This window comes from Rhinoderma darwinii, chromosome 5 (genome assembly GCF_050947455.1).
Source record: "Rhinoderma darwinii isolate aRhiDar2 chromosome 5, aRhiDar2.hap1, whole genome shotgun sequence".
NCBI lineage: Eukaryota > Metazoa > Chordata > Amphibia > Anura > Rhinodermatidae > Rhinoderma > Rhinoderma darwinii.
The window spans coordinates 143,429,664-143,442,631 of NC_134691.1; the positions used below are offsets into that span (position 1 = coordinate 143,429,664).

Sequence of the window (12,968 nt, forward strand, 5' to 3'; positions counted from 1 at the left end):
TACATAGAAGCTGTATCTCAAAAAGGAGATTTTTTTTTTTTTTTATATAAACCAATTCAAAAGTTATACATTATTTAAAAAATAAATAAAATAAAAAGTGTTTAAAGGTTTACATAGCCTTTAAGGGTAAAGAGCGGGAAGTTTCCTTAGGCTCAGCACCCCTGTCTAGCGAGCACCAAACCGATAGCAGCTTAGTGGATCCTCTATTGGGATGAGAAACGTAAAACCTATTTTATCAATAGTTTACTAATTTCATGAATTTATTTCAGGGAGATCTTTGCTTCAAATAAAAAAAAATGTAATAACAAAACAACATTTATTTTGTCATCACTTCTTGTATCCGTGACCTGTCTAGTCTCTTTAGGTCACTTTCACACGGCAGTGTTTAGGTCAGTATTTTGCATCCGTATTTGAAAGCCTAAACCAGTAGTGGAACCTACACAGAGAAAAAGTATAATTTAAAGATTGCACCACTTCCATGTTTTGTAACCACTCCCTGGTTTTTGGCTCTTAAATACTGATGCAAAATACAGACCAAAATACTGCCGTGTGGAAGAAGCCTAATAGATCTGGCAGTCGTAGTCATAGAGAGTAACTCAAACAGCGGCCTGGAAAGAACAGGGCAGGGTAGCTCTATCCATGAAGTTATGCAGTTATTCAAGATGGCTTCCAGTCCTAGACTAAGTTGGGAGAAAGTATGCTTGAACTTAGGGATGGAATGCAGATAAGTAGACGTAACAAGTGCCAAAGTGCACCATAAATGCTGTCACTTTCTCTCCTGGCGCTTATTTCTGTCAGCAGAATAGGCCTAATGCTTTTTGTGGGATACTTGTCTGCATTTCCAGGAGACTCCCAGACAATATTACAGTTGGCAAGTATAATTCGACCATGGCCTTGCTGTCTATTTTGTGACCGGTTTTCAGTGCCCCAGCCTTTTGAGAGTGTGATGGATGAAAGCAGACATATAGAAAGATGATCTCCAGTGACCTCTGTTCTTGTTGCGCTTTGCTAGGACCACTCATGTACTGGCTCAGTGAGTGCCCAGTTCTGGAACAATGGAATTTTTGTATGTCTCTGTCACTTCATGTCTCAGGTCACATTATGAGATTTTTTTCTCGTGAGGCTGCTCATTCAGTAAAAACGAGTAGTTTCCTCTTTTTAGAAGACTGAAATTTTAATCAAAAGATCTCTGGAAAACGTCCAAACATTCGCTGTAACACACTCTGCCAAAGTCATTTCTTTATATTGGTATTCAGTTACTTTGTGGTGCTTGTTGGTAAGTCTTATATAGCTTTTGATGCATTTTCAGGGGAATTTTTCTCAGCATTTTATCACACTGTTTTGGGGTCTAGAACGCTGCAGTCAGAAGATGTTATTTTATAGTCTATAGTTTTAATACAAGAATGCATTTTTGAGATCAGTGACAATTTTATAAAATGCACCATGATATGGGTATAGTGTTTCTTCTCTATAGATTTTCAAAAATGCCACAAAAACCGCCTGTACAAAATGACACTAAATAAAAAACGCCACCAAAAAGCGCATGTAAAAATGCCATAAGACCAGGATCGCACACACAGTGTGTGATGCAGTTTTTGGCTCCATTTTTGGAGGCAAACAAATAAGTGCACGTAAAAAAAGGAGATGCACTAGTCTCTTTTTATTTTTTTTAATTTTTTTAAAATATATATACCTTTCTTTTCTTTTAGGTCCACTTCTGGGTTTGGCTAAAAAAAACTGAGCCAAAAACTGCAGTAAATCTGTGTGTGTCATCCTGCACTAAAAGGCCCAGTTCGCACAGACTTTTTTGGCGATGATTTTGACTTGGAAACGCAACATGCCCTTTTTGCCACGGTTCCGCCTCTGACCCCCCCATTGAAATCAATAGGAGGCAGAAAAGAGTCTTTCGCTGCATTTTTTTTGCCCGCAGTGCTCATTGGCCGCGGGCGAAAAAGCTTCGAAAAGCACGGCAAGAAAAAGGCAGGTCAAAATATGTAAGATTTTTTTCCTGCAAAATACTCCATGTTCACAGGGCCTTAGGTTAACTAAACTTTCAGAAAACTTCTGATGTCATACTGACATACAAAACAAAAAGTTTACTTGTTACTGGTAATGTCATACTGACATGTCAGAAGTATTGATCGATGGTGGTACGAGCACTGAGATCCCCACCGATCGCTAAAACGAAGCGACAGAATCGCTTGGGTGAGCGCTTGGTTACTAATCGGCTTTTCTCGGAAAGCTGAGGTAACGGTGTATGAACTCAATAGAAAGTCTATGAGCCCATACACCAACTGCTCGCCTTTCCGAGAGCTTCTGCCGCTTCGTTTTAGCGATCGATGGGGGTCCCAGTTAGGGGCGTAGCTAAAGGCTCATGGGCCCTGGTGCAAGAATTCAGCTTGGGCCCCCCTACCCCTCCCAAACACCACAAGACCCTGCCGCGCCTATGCCCAGCCGACTTGCCCAACAGCCCCCATGGATGCCCACACAGTATAATGACCCTCATAGCCGCTCCCACACAGTATAATGCTCCCCGTAGCTGCCCCCATACTGTATAATGCTGCCCGTAGCTGCCCCCATACAGTATAATGCTCCCATAGCTGCCCCCCACACAGTATAATGCCCCCCCCATAGCTATCCCCATACAGTACAATGACCCGCATAGCTGCCCCACACAGTATAATGACCCCATAACTGCCCCACACAGTATAATGCCCCCATAGCAGACCCCATACAGTATAATGCCCCCCATAACTGCCCAACACTGTATAATGCCACCCATAAATACCCCCATACAGTATAATGCCCCCATAGCAGACCCCATACAGTATAATGCCCCCCATAACTGCCCAACACTGTATAATGCCACCCATAAATACCCCCATACAGTATAATGCCCCCATAGCTGTCCCCGCACATTGTAATGCCCCCATAGCTACCACCATATCAGCACCAAATACAGTATAATGCCCCCATAGCTGTCTCCCCACAGTGTAATGCCCCCATAGCTGCCACCATATCAGCCCCCCCTATACTGTATAATGCCCCTCATAACTGCCCAACACAGTATAATGCCCCACACAAATGCCCCCATACAGTATAATGCCCCTCATAGCTGCCACCATATCATCCCCCTCTATACAGTATAATGCCCCCATATGTGGATAATAGAAAAATAATAAAATTACTTACCTATCCCGGCTCCCACGAGGGGTGGCGGAGGAGATCCTTCTCCTCCTTTGCCCTGTGTTATGAGTGAGTCGGCACAGACAGGTGCCATGACATCACTGAATCGCGCCTGTCTGTTCCGAGCCGCTAATCGCTCACGGCACAGTGAATGCTGGAGGATGGAGCTGTCAGAAGTTTTTGAAAGTCTAGTTACACTTTAAAAACATGTTACTATTTTTTACGTGTTTTAAAATGTTTTGCGTTAGTTGCAGATTTTGCTGCAGATTTGACTGCATATTTCACCTTCTACATTGAAAAGGGTGAAATCCCCAGTGAACTTGCGAAAATCCACAGCATTCTCGGATTTCTGTGTGGAAATTGTGAGCAGCATGTGGATGAGATTTCTTTGAATGTGCTGCGGAATTTCCGCACAGAATTCTGTTACGGAAATTCCGCAGCGTTTACGCTACGTGGGAACCCGGCCTTAGGTCTCCTTCACACAGTAATTTTATCTGTTGTTTTAAACTGCATGAAAAAAGCAGATAAAAGCACCAATGTCTTTTAAAATTGTAAAGCCATACCTAGAGCATGCTGTGCTTCGATAAAAATGCCACTGAGCCCAAAATCGGCAATAAAAAAAATGCTATGTATGTTGGCATGCTCATATTTTACTTCAAACTAACTATGGTCCTCTTCTTTCAGGTTGAAATTTTTGTTATATTTGTCCCTGGGATATATGACCATCATCTTTGCCCCCAGGGAGGTTTTGACCCAGTTTTCCTAACTCCAAAATCAGATTAGCCTTAGTATGCAGTGATACTGGCAGAGAAGATTTTAGGAAAGCTGGGCTACCAATGTTGAGGCTGCAATGACAGACCTATTTTTTGTCACTCAGTATTTCAGAAACCAATATAACTAGCAGGAAACTGGATATAAATTTAAAGGGAAACTTTGGTTTCCATTGATATTTCCTATTGTAATCCTCCATAAGGTAGTCTCTAAGACTCCCTAATTAACAATCTTTGAACCGTACTGTTTGCCATGCTCTGGCCCATATATGTTTTGGGCTGCTGCTTAGCAACAGAGAACATGTCTTTCTCTTTCGCAGATTTGGTGTTGTCACCTACTTAGAGCCTCCAGGACTTCTAGTCCCAAATACCAGTTAGCAATAACCTATAATAACCTATATATTGAAGGGTCGTTGGCCTGTGACCGAAGAAGGCGGCGTAAAGCGGCAAAAAGTTACAAATTACTGCACAAATATTGCGTGCGCCATAATTTGCAACTTTTTTTTGCCAAAATACTGGTGTATAGCCTTTCATTAATTCATCCCCAAAGTTAGCCAGCACCTTCTAACAAAATGAAATAAATATGAATGGGCAAATCTACTGTGACCGCAATAGCAAAACAAACCCAAAGATGCAGCAGCGGGCGCTAAGACATATGTAAACATTGAATATATGGATTCATTTAATTTGCATTACTGCTATACTTATACATTTTATTAGCAAACATTTTAATAAAATTGTGTGAGCCCACCTGCCATGACAAGTCGACCTCACACAAGGGATCCCTGACCTATATATTGTAGACTTAATCTTCTCTTAGGCCTAGTTCCAAAAAAATGAATTCAGAATAGATAGGAACCAGCAAAAATAGTAAAACATAAAAAAAAAATATAAATTTGGTATCGCCGTAATCGTATCGACCCACATAATTAAGTTAGTATGTTATTTATGCCAGATGGTAAACGGCGTAAATTAAAGATGCAAAAATGTATGGCGGAAGTACTGGGTTTTTTTTCCATTACCCCCCCAAAAAATCAATAAATTTATATGTATCCCAAAATGATGACATTAAAAAAATACAACTTATCTCATAAAAAGCAAGCCCTCACACTGTAATTATCTACAAAAAAATAAAAAAGTTATTGCTTTTAAAATGCGACATTGAAAAAAGAAAAGATGCTTGATCATTAAAGGGACATTCCCATCTTAGACGTTTTTGACTTATTCACAGGATATGCCATAAATGTCCGAGCTCTGGAACTCACACCTTTATTGAATACGGTTGTCACCCAACCTCCGATTTGTCCGGCACGGCGGTCGCAGGCCGCAGATTCCAGGTGGGGGCCAGTGGAGAGAGGACGGCGCACGCCATTCTCTCCATTCTACTCTATTGAACAGAATGGCATGCGTGTGGCCCTATCTCCACTAGCCCCCGTCTGGAATCTGCAGCCACGGAACCAGGAAATACGGGGGTCATTCTCGGACTAGGTACGGGTTTCAGAGTTGGGACCCGCATCTATCAGACATTTATGGCATATCCATATACATTATGTGGCGGATTTTGGATATGGATATGCCATAAATGACTTTTGCCTTACCTAAAGTATGTGTCAGAAGTGGGCTCATTAAATCTATATAACATAAATATATATCATATATAATGCAATCTTCTTTAGGGACACAAAACTCCACTTTAAATTATTTGGTTCTTGTACTAGAAGACCCATTATCAGTAGGGCAACAAAGGGCAAGCATTGTGTGCACAGTCCCTGCCAATAGTCCCAAGGCAAATGCCACACAAGAAACAAGTAATGTAACATTTTTATTCAACTCTGCGCAACCCTATATGTTAGTTCCATTATTTATTTACTAGTATAGAAAACTCATTACACGGGTTTGCTAGCAAAAGGAATAATGATAAGTATTGGGTTTGCCTTCTTAACATCTTGTTTTGGGAATTGGTTTCTCGTTGTTCCTGGCGTTCCTCTGCACTCATAGTTGCTCTCCTTATTCTCTGAGCCTCCTTTTTTTCCTTTGTCTTTTAGCGATTATGTCGTCTTCAGACAAATTTGTTCTTTTTGGCGGCATTTTCTTAGTGCAGTTACACCCTTTAAGGCAATTATACTCTTTAAAACAATTACGCCTTTTAAGGTTGTTTCACTCTTTAGAGCAGTTACGCCACTTAAGGTGGTTACGCCTCTTTGGGCGTTTTTTAGCCGGTTCGGGCTTTTATTAGCCTCTTCGGGCTTTTATTAGCCTCTTTGGGAGTTTATAAGCCTCTTCTGGGCTTTTATTAGTCTCTTTGGGCTTTTATTAGTCTCTTTGGGCGTTTATTAGCCTCTTCGGGCTTTTATTAGTCTCTTTGGGCGTTTATTAGCCTCTTCGGGCTTTTATTAGTCTCTTTGGGCGTTTATTAGCCTCTTCGGGCTTTCCCCCTCTTCACCACCTCTGGCTTTCCCCCCCTGCCGCACTTATTCACCACTCGACCACTCCCACCACTCTTACTCGAATATCCACAACTCGACCACTCCTACTCGAATATCCTACGCTCCAACTCGATTGTCCACCACTTTCACTCGAAAATCCTACGCTTCAGCTCGCTTGTCCACCACGTCCAATAACACTTACCTGTTGTTGTTACTTCTAACGTCGAAATAATAATAAGGAACTGGAAAGGAGAGAAATTAGGTTTGTCGCGTAAAATAGAGTTTGGTTGTATTTGGTAAGAGAGAGAAAAACTGCTGAGTAAAAAAAAACTCAACTGTGCCTCAGACACCATGTCCTCGGCCAATATATATATATGATTTTTTTGCTTAGGTATAGATGACAAATGAGTAAATATTTTATGTGATCCTTTGCGTATGGTTTATCGTCCATTGCTTTCATGTAAGAAACACAAATTGGAAAAACTTCAATTTTTTGGCATTAAAGTCAATGTGATGGAGTAAGGTTTCTATCCATTTATTTATTTTTTTAAATTACTGATAATTGCAAAGGTTTTTCTGTCTGTGGTAAATGATGTCCCTTGCTGCCACAGTTGTACATGGATACATTCTGAAAAAAATGGGATTTATTTTGAAACTTGTTTATAAATGTATTTCGGTATTTGATCGGCTGCAGTATTCATTAATTGTAAAAAAAACTAAAATGTAAACAATCTTATTTCACACGGCTCAACTTTTAAAATCGCTAGACTTGCAAATTCTCATCTAACATTGTCGTTTTCTCATACTTATAGGTATTTGCATTCGATTACTGCTTCTGGTCGATAGATGAGAAAAACACAGAGAAATATGCAGGTATAACATAATAAGCTTACTTCTTGATGAAATTACTATGAATAAAACTATTCTTAGATTATTTGTGAAATTAAAGCACAAATGGCCGAAATAATATATGCAGGTAAATAAAATATAATATGGCAGAAACCGACGTTTGATTCCCTCAGCGCAGCACTCGCAAGTGCCACTCTCTATTCTGAGTGACAGCTCTGGAGGACAATCAGGAGACCGCTAGAGCTGTCACTCAGGGAAGAGGGGCGGGGCTTGCAGTGTGCAGTGCAGGAGCACTTGCATATCAAGTATCATGTTCCCTTTAACCCATTAGGGATGTGGCATATTTTGGACCAAAGAACGCATCAATTTTGTGTTTTTTTTCATCTCCACGCTCCGAAAGCCATAACTTTTTTTATTTTTCCATCAAATTAGCCATATAAGGGCTTATTTTTTGCGGGACCAGATACATTTTTTACCATGCAGTATAAATGACATAACTGTATTCTGTGGGTCGCTGTGATTATGGGAACACCAAATGTATATAGGTTTTTTTTGTTGTTCTACTTTTGCCTAATAAAAACGCTTTTTTAGGAAAAAAATTTAATTGATGTCGCTGCATTCAAAAATTCCCAACATTTTTCCATCAAAAGAGCTCTATGAGGGCTCTCATTTTGCGGGCCAAAATATAGTTTACATGAATATAATTTTAGGGCACATACTATTTTTGCTCACTTTTTTTATTCAGTTTGTTTTTTTGGAGCGAGATGATTAAAAAACAGCAATTTTGGCATTGTTTCTTAGTCTTTGTTTTTTACAACATTTACCATGTGGGATAACTATAGTCTAAAAGGTCGTTATGAATGTGGCGATACCAAATATGTATATTTTTTTATTTTTCCAAAATAGAGGGCTTTGTACAGGGAATAAATTTGACTTTTCAGCTTCCTTGTATGGGACACCTGGGGGACATTGATAGGCCCCAAAGCTGCCATAGTAACCCCACAAGAACGCTGCGATCGCGGGTGGCAGATGGAGTGACAGAAGAAGCAGGGGGGCCTCTTCTGTGTAACCATTAACTGTGGCTTTTAAGGGTTTAAACAACCGAGATTGGAGTCCTATCCGATCCCGACTGTTAGAGCGGGATGTCGGCTGCATATTACAGCCGACACCCGCAAGTGATAGCGTCGGTTCAGCTCCTGAGTCGGCGATATCACAACGTCTTAATAGCTTGACAACTTGGGTTAACTAACCGTGAGCCGCAATGTACTATTACAGGGCAGGAATAGGTTAAACAGGCCTTCTGCCCAACACCCTCTGCAAGTTTAACTAGTGGCCACTAGTGACCACTTGAAGCCACTATATGGCCCCCAAACAAAATCCACTAAATGCCCCACATTGTTACCCCTTAGACCTAATTCTGCTCCTGGGTTGTCAGGGCTACAGAAAAGTTTGTTGTTTTGCCCCTCTAAGTGCTTCTGAATTACAGAGGAAAGAGGTATTTATGTATGTTATCAGGTAGCCTATAGTTGACAGTTAGTAGGTTATCTATATGAGGCCCTAATGTGTCCCAGTTACAAGAGTTTGCAGAGAATGTACAAAAAAGTTTCAGCTATTTAATAGCAGATAGAGCTGTTTATTTAAGGGGTTCTCTAAAATGATATGCTAAAGGACGGATAGTGGGGGTACCTTTGCGATATACAAATGCCGCTCAGACTCATTCAGTTTAGAAAGAGTTTAAGTGCCCACATGGAGCCCTCACATAAGCTGTGCCTCTTTTGATTGAAAGATTGACTGGAGATAAGTGGGTTCAGGTGCACCTACTAATTTCCCTTTAGAAGGGTATCCTATAGATGCCCTAAAATAAAGCGCTGACATTTTTTATATACTCATATCTACATGGACTCATATCTATCTGCCTGTATAGCTGTGGCCCCCAAGATCTCAGCTCAGGGGACATATTCCTTCTAAATGTATATTACCATCCTGCTTTGCTATACATAGCAGGTATCAGATTCTCATTGAATCTCTCATGTCCTTGGGGCGTTCTACAAGAAGAATTGTACAGAGATAATATTTTCCTCTGACAGTTACAGCTATACTTACGCTGAACTGAGATCAGTAAAATCAATAATGAGCGTGTGCGGTATTTTTGGTCAGCATTTTTGTTAGGCAGTGGTTGGGCCTTTGACCTCGTAATGGAAATAAGTTATCCTCATGTTTCTTTCTTGGTTCTTGAAAAAAGTGTTAGAATGAGTCACATTCAAATAAATCACTTGTTTTATTCTTGTAGTATTGTTCCTGTCTGTTCATTATTTTTGTGTTACCATTACAGACCTTGACCATTACAGACCTTGACCATTACAGACCTTGACCATTACAGCTCTTGACCATTACAGCTCTTGACCATTACAGACCTTGAACATTACAGACCTTGACCATTACAGACCTTGAACATTACAGACCTTGACCATTACAGACCTTGACCATTAGTTTGCAAATGTTCCTTGGCTATGTATTGGAGCAGGCAGATAGAATATCTATCTCAGGATAGCACAGTGTAAACAAGAGCAGGCCTATACAACTGCTTTCCATCTGTGTATATATATATATATATATAGATATAGATATATATATATCTCTATATCTATATATATAGAGATATATTTATATATACTGTATATAGGTAGCAGGTTCGCTTGCTTAGACCTCTGCTTCTTATTAAGCAATAAATAATAGTATATGCTGGTTAAACATTCCGTCTTTGAGAATGGTATGCGTGTATCTCCACTCCGGCTACATCGAGGTTGACTAGGAAGATTTTTTACATTTTTTTTATCTTCATTTGCTTTGCTGGTTCAGATGGGATGATTTTCCATTCAGATTCCCTTAAAGGGGTATTTGCAGAATCAAAAATGATTACCTATTAACAGAATAGGTGATAATTGTCTAATCGCTGGGTGCGGCGGTCAAGCATGCGTCCGACGCTCCATTCAATGTCTATGAGAACAACGGAAACAGCCTAGCAGCAGCGCGCATTCTCAATTGCCGCTCCATTCAATGTCCTCACTGCGGTTGAGGAGCATATGGGGGTTCGGGACCCCCGTTCTTGCGATTCAGAAAATGATCATTAATCCTGTGGATATGTGATCATTTTTGATTCTTGGATTAAAAGTGTAGCTTCACTTTGGATCTACATTTAGCACCAAAGCCTATTTAAAAGGGGTTTTCCTGTTTCATCAAATAAAGTTTAATAACTATATAATGAAAACATATAAAATTTTCGAATACACTTGTAATACACTTCCTATATCAGTTTGTCCTAGTTTTCACGACGTTCGCTTTCAGTCATTGATATGGACGCTTCATTATTTACATTCAGAGAATAAATCTCTGTCCTGTTCATGTGATCATCACACAGGAGCTCGGCCAGTTACAAGATAGTACTGTACTGTAACGAGCCATGCACCTGTGGGACCAGCACATGACCATGAAAGACTCATCTTCTAATAGTAAACAATGAAGCTACGATTTCAATGACTGCAAGCATACATCTTAAAAACATGGCTATTTCAAACACATACACAAGTTTATTTGAAAGTTCTATAACTTTACACTATACTATGAGTAAGCGTTAGGGGTTAAAAACAGGAGCTAAAAAAAATAAATTTTGTTACTTGGATTTGGATCTTTGTTCACATCTGCGTCGGGGGCTTGGTTAGGGGCCTTTGTCACAATTTAGGTGAAAAAGGCTAGAGGAAATTGTAATGATGGGGTAAGGAAACAGACAAGTGAGCCCTAATCTACCCGCCACTCAGTCCCTGCCTACTTGCAACGACCCTCCCTAGGCGACGGGGTACAACTGGGCGACGGTCCCTACGCTCAGTAAGTGCACGACAGACAAATAGACAAGGGTACACAGAAGCAAGGGAAAAGGGGCAGTTGCCCATGGCAACACCGTGAGCAACAAGAGTGGTGAACGAGCCGAGTCAAACCAGGAGTGTACGAGGTACCAAACGCAGAGCAGGAGAGTAGTGAACAAGCCGAGTCAAACCAGGAGTGTACGAGGTACCAAACGCAGAGCAGGAGAGTAGTCAGTAAGCCAGGGTCAATATCAAGCAGGGTCAAATAGTTCAAGAAGCTGCAGCAGGGCCAGGAAACCAAACGAGAAGAATCACAAGCAAGGAGGAACAGGAAAGGCAGGTATAAATAGACAGGCTGTGATAGGCTCTCCCACTCCTAAGCCTGCATCCTGAGTGGTGGAAGATGGAGTCAGTCTCACAGACATAGAAGCAGGTGCAGACTGATTACCTATGGGCGTAGATACAGAAGCTGTGCCTGGCAGATCCTTAACAGAAATATTGCAGAATGCTGCACTACAACTTCGGATAAAACAACGCCCCCGCCTAACGGAAACCCAACGGAGCCCGTTAAAGTCAATGGGTTCCATCGGGCACTGTTAGTGTTCATTATACAAAGGCTGCCGCATGTGAACATTTTTTTTTAGATTGCCAATTATATGTCCTTATTACATTATAACGGCCAAGGAAAATTGTTAAACATGCAACATATATATTTTTTTAAATGATTATATACGCATTTAAATTTATTCACTTTGGTAAACACAAATTAACATTGTAAAAAGACTCATTGTATCCAATGAAAAAATAGCCGTGTGTCTATGTCCAGGTTTACTCAATACAATCAATAAATCAAAATAGTTATATGCATTTACCTGATTTATAACTTACTTATTTTCTAGTTGCTCAAAAAGTTTTCATGATGATCATTTTTATAAATGTATTTGTTTTTAATAAATAATGAAAACTGTAAAACCATAAATTTATTATATTACATATATGACATATGACATCTAGCTCTGACTGATTTTTTTCCAGGATGTATGAACATCATGTGCTAATTCATCAGAAAGAAATATACATTGTAATTACTTGGTCACTTTATGAATAGGAGTCAATTGGAGCAAGGCCATGGGAAGAGATTTATTACAATATTTACTGAGTCAAAAATTACAATTCTGCCATTTACACTGCTGATACTTGAAAGCAATTTTAGTACAAAATTTATAGCACAAAAGTAACCAGGGGCTCCGAGCGAGATCTTTGTATGGCTAGTTCTAGATGCTCCTTGTCCATAGGTCTGTGTCACAATGTGTAGTATGTGATCATCGTCTGGAGTTTAATAGGCGATAGGAGAATTCTTTGTATTAGATGATGCCTGGTATTTTTTACTATGGCTTGAAATATAGAAATCAACACATAGCAGAGCCGTGGGCATGGAGCCTCGACAGAGGCACATCAGGTCCCTGCAGCCCCATACCATAGAGTGCGTGTGGCAGAGCCATAATGTGGTAGTGTCATCAACCCTAATTCTGTTTGTACAATTGATGTAACAATACACATATCTCTGAGGCAATAACTGCGTTTCTTTTCCTGCCACTGGGTAATTATATGAAGTAACTTTGTGACCTTGCAGCTTTGGCAGATATGTGTGAACATTATATTATACGCACCAACAATCTAGAACTTCTTACATGATGTTGCCTGTTGAGATCTAACAGGAATCCAATGGCCAACAAAGGAGGGTCCAAGAAGCTTGACCGAGCGTGCATGTTTATTTATATAATGGGGAGGGGGATTTCCTAATGGAATAAAAATGATCGGGCATGTGGAATTTAACTAGTCTTATCATTCTTTTTTCTGATGTCTGTTGTCGGGGG

At 40.2% G+C, this 12,968-nt stretch overlaps 1 protein-coding gene across 6 annotated transcripts in view; it reads left to right on the forward strand.

The window, feature by feature from the left end:
• KIF13A (kinesin family member 13A) overlaps nucleotides 1-12,968 on the forward strand; it is a 223,616-nt gene that overhangs the window by 70,044 nt on the left and 140,604 nt on the right. For all 6 annotated transcript variants that reach the window (XM_075826597.1, XM_075826595.1, XM_075826598.1 and 3 more), the window contains exon 4: nucleotides 7,195-7,255. In XM_075826597.1, the coding sequence (XP_075682712.1) occupies nucleotides 7,195-7,255 (61 nt within the window). The remainder of the gene's footprint in view (nucleotides 1-7,194; nucleotides 7,256-12,968) is intronic.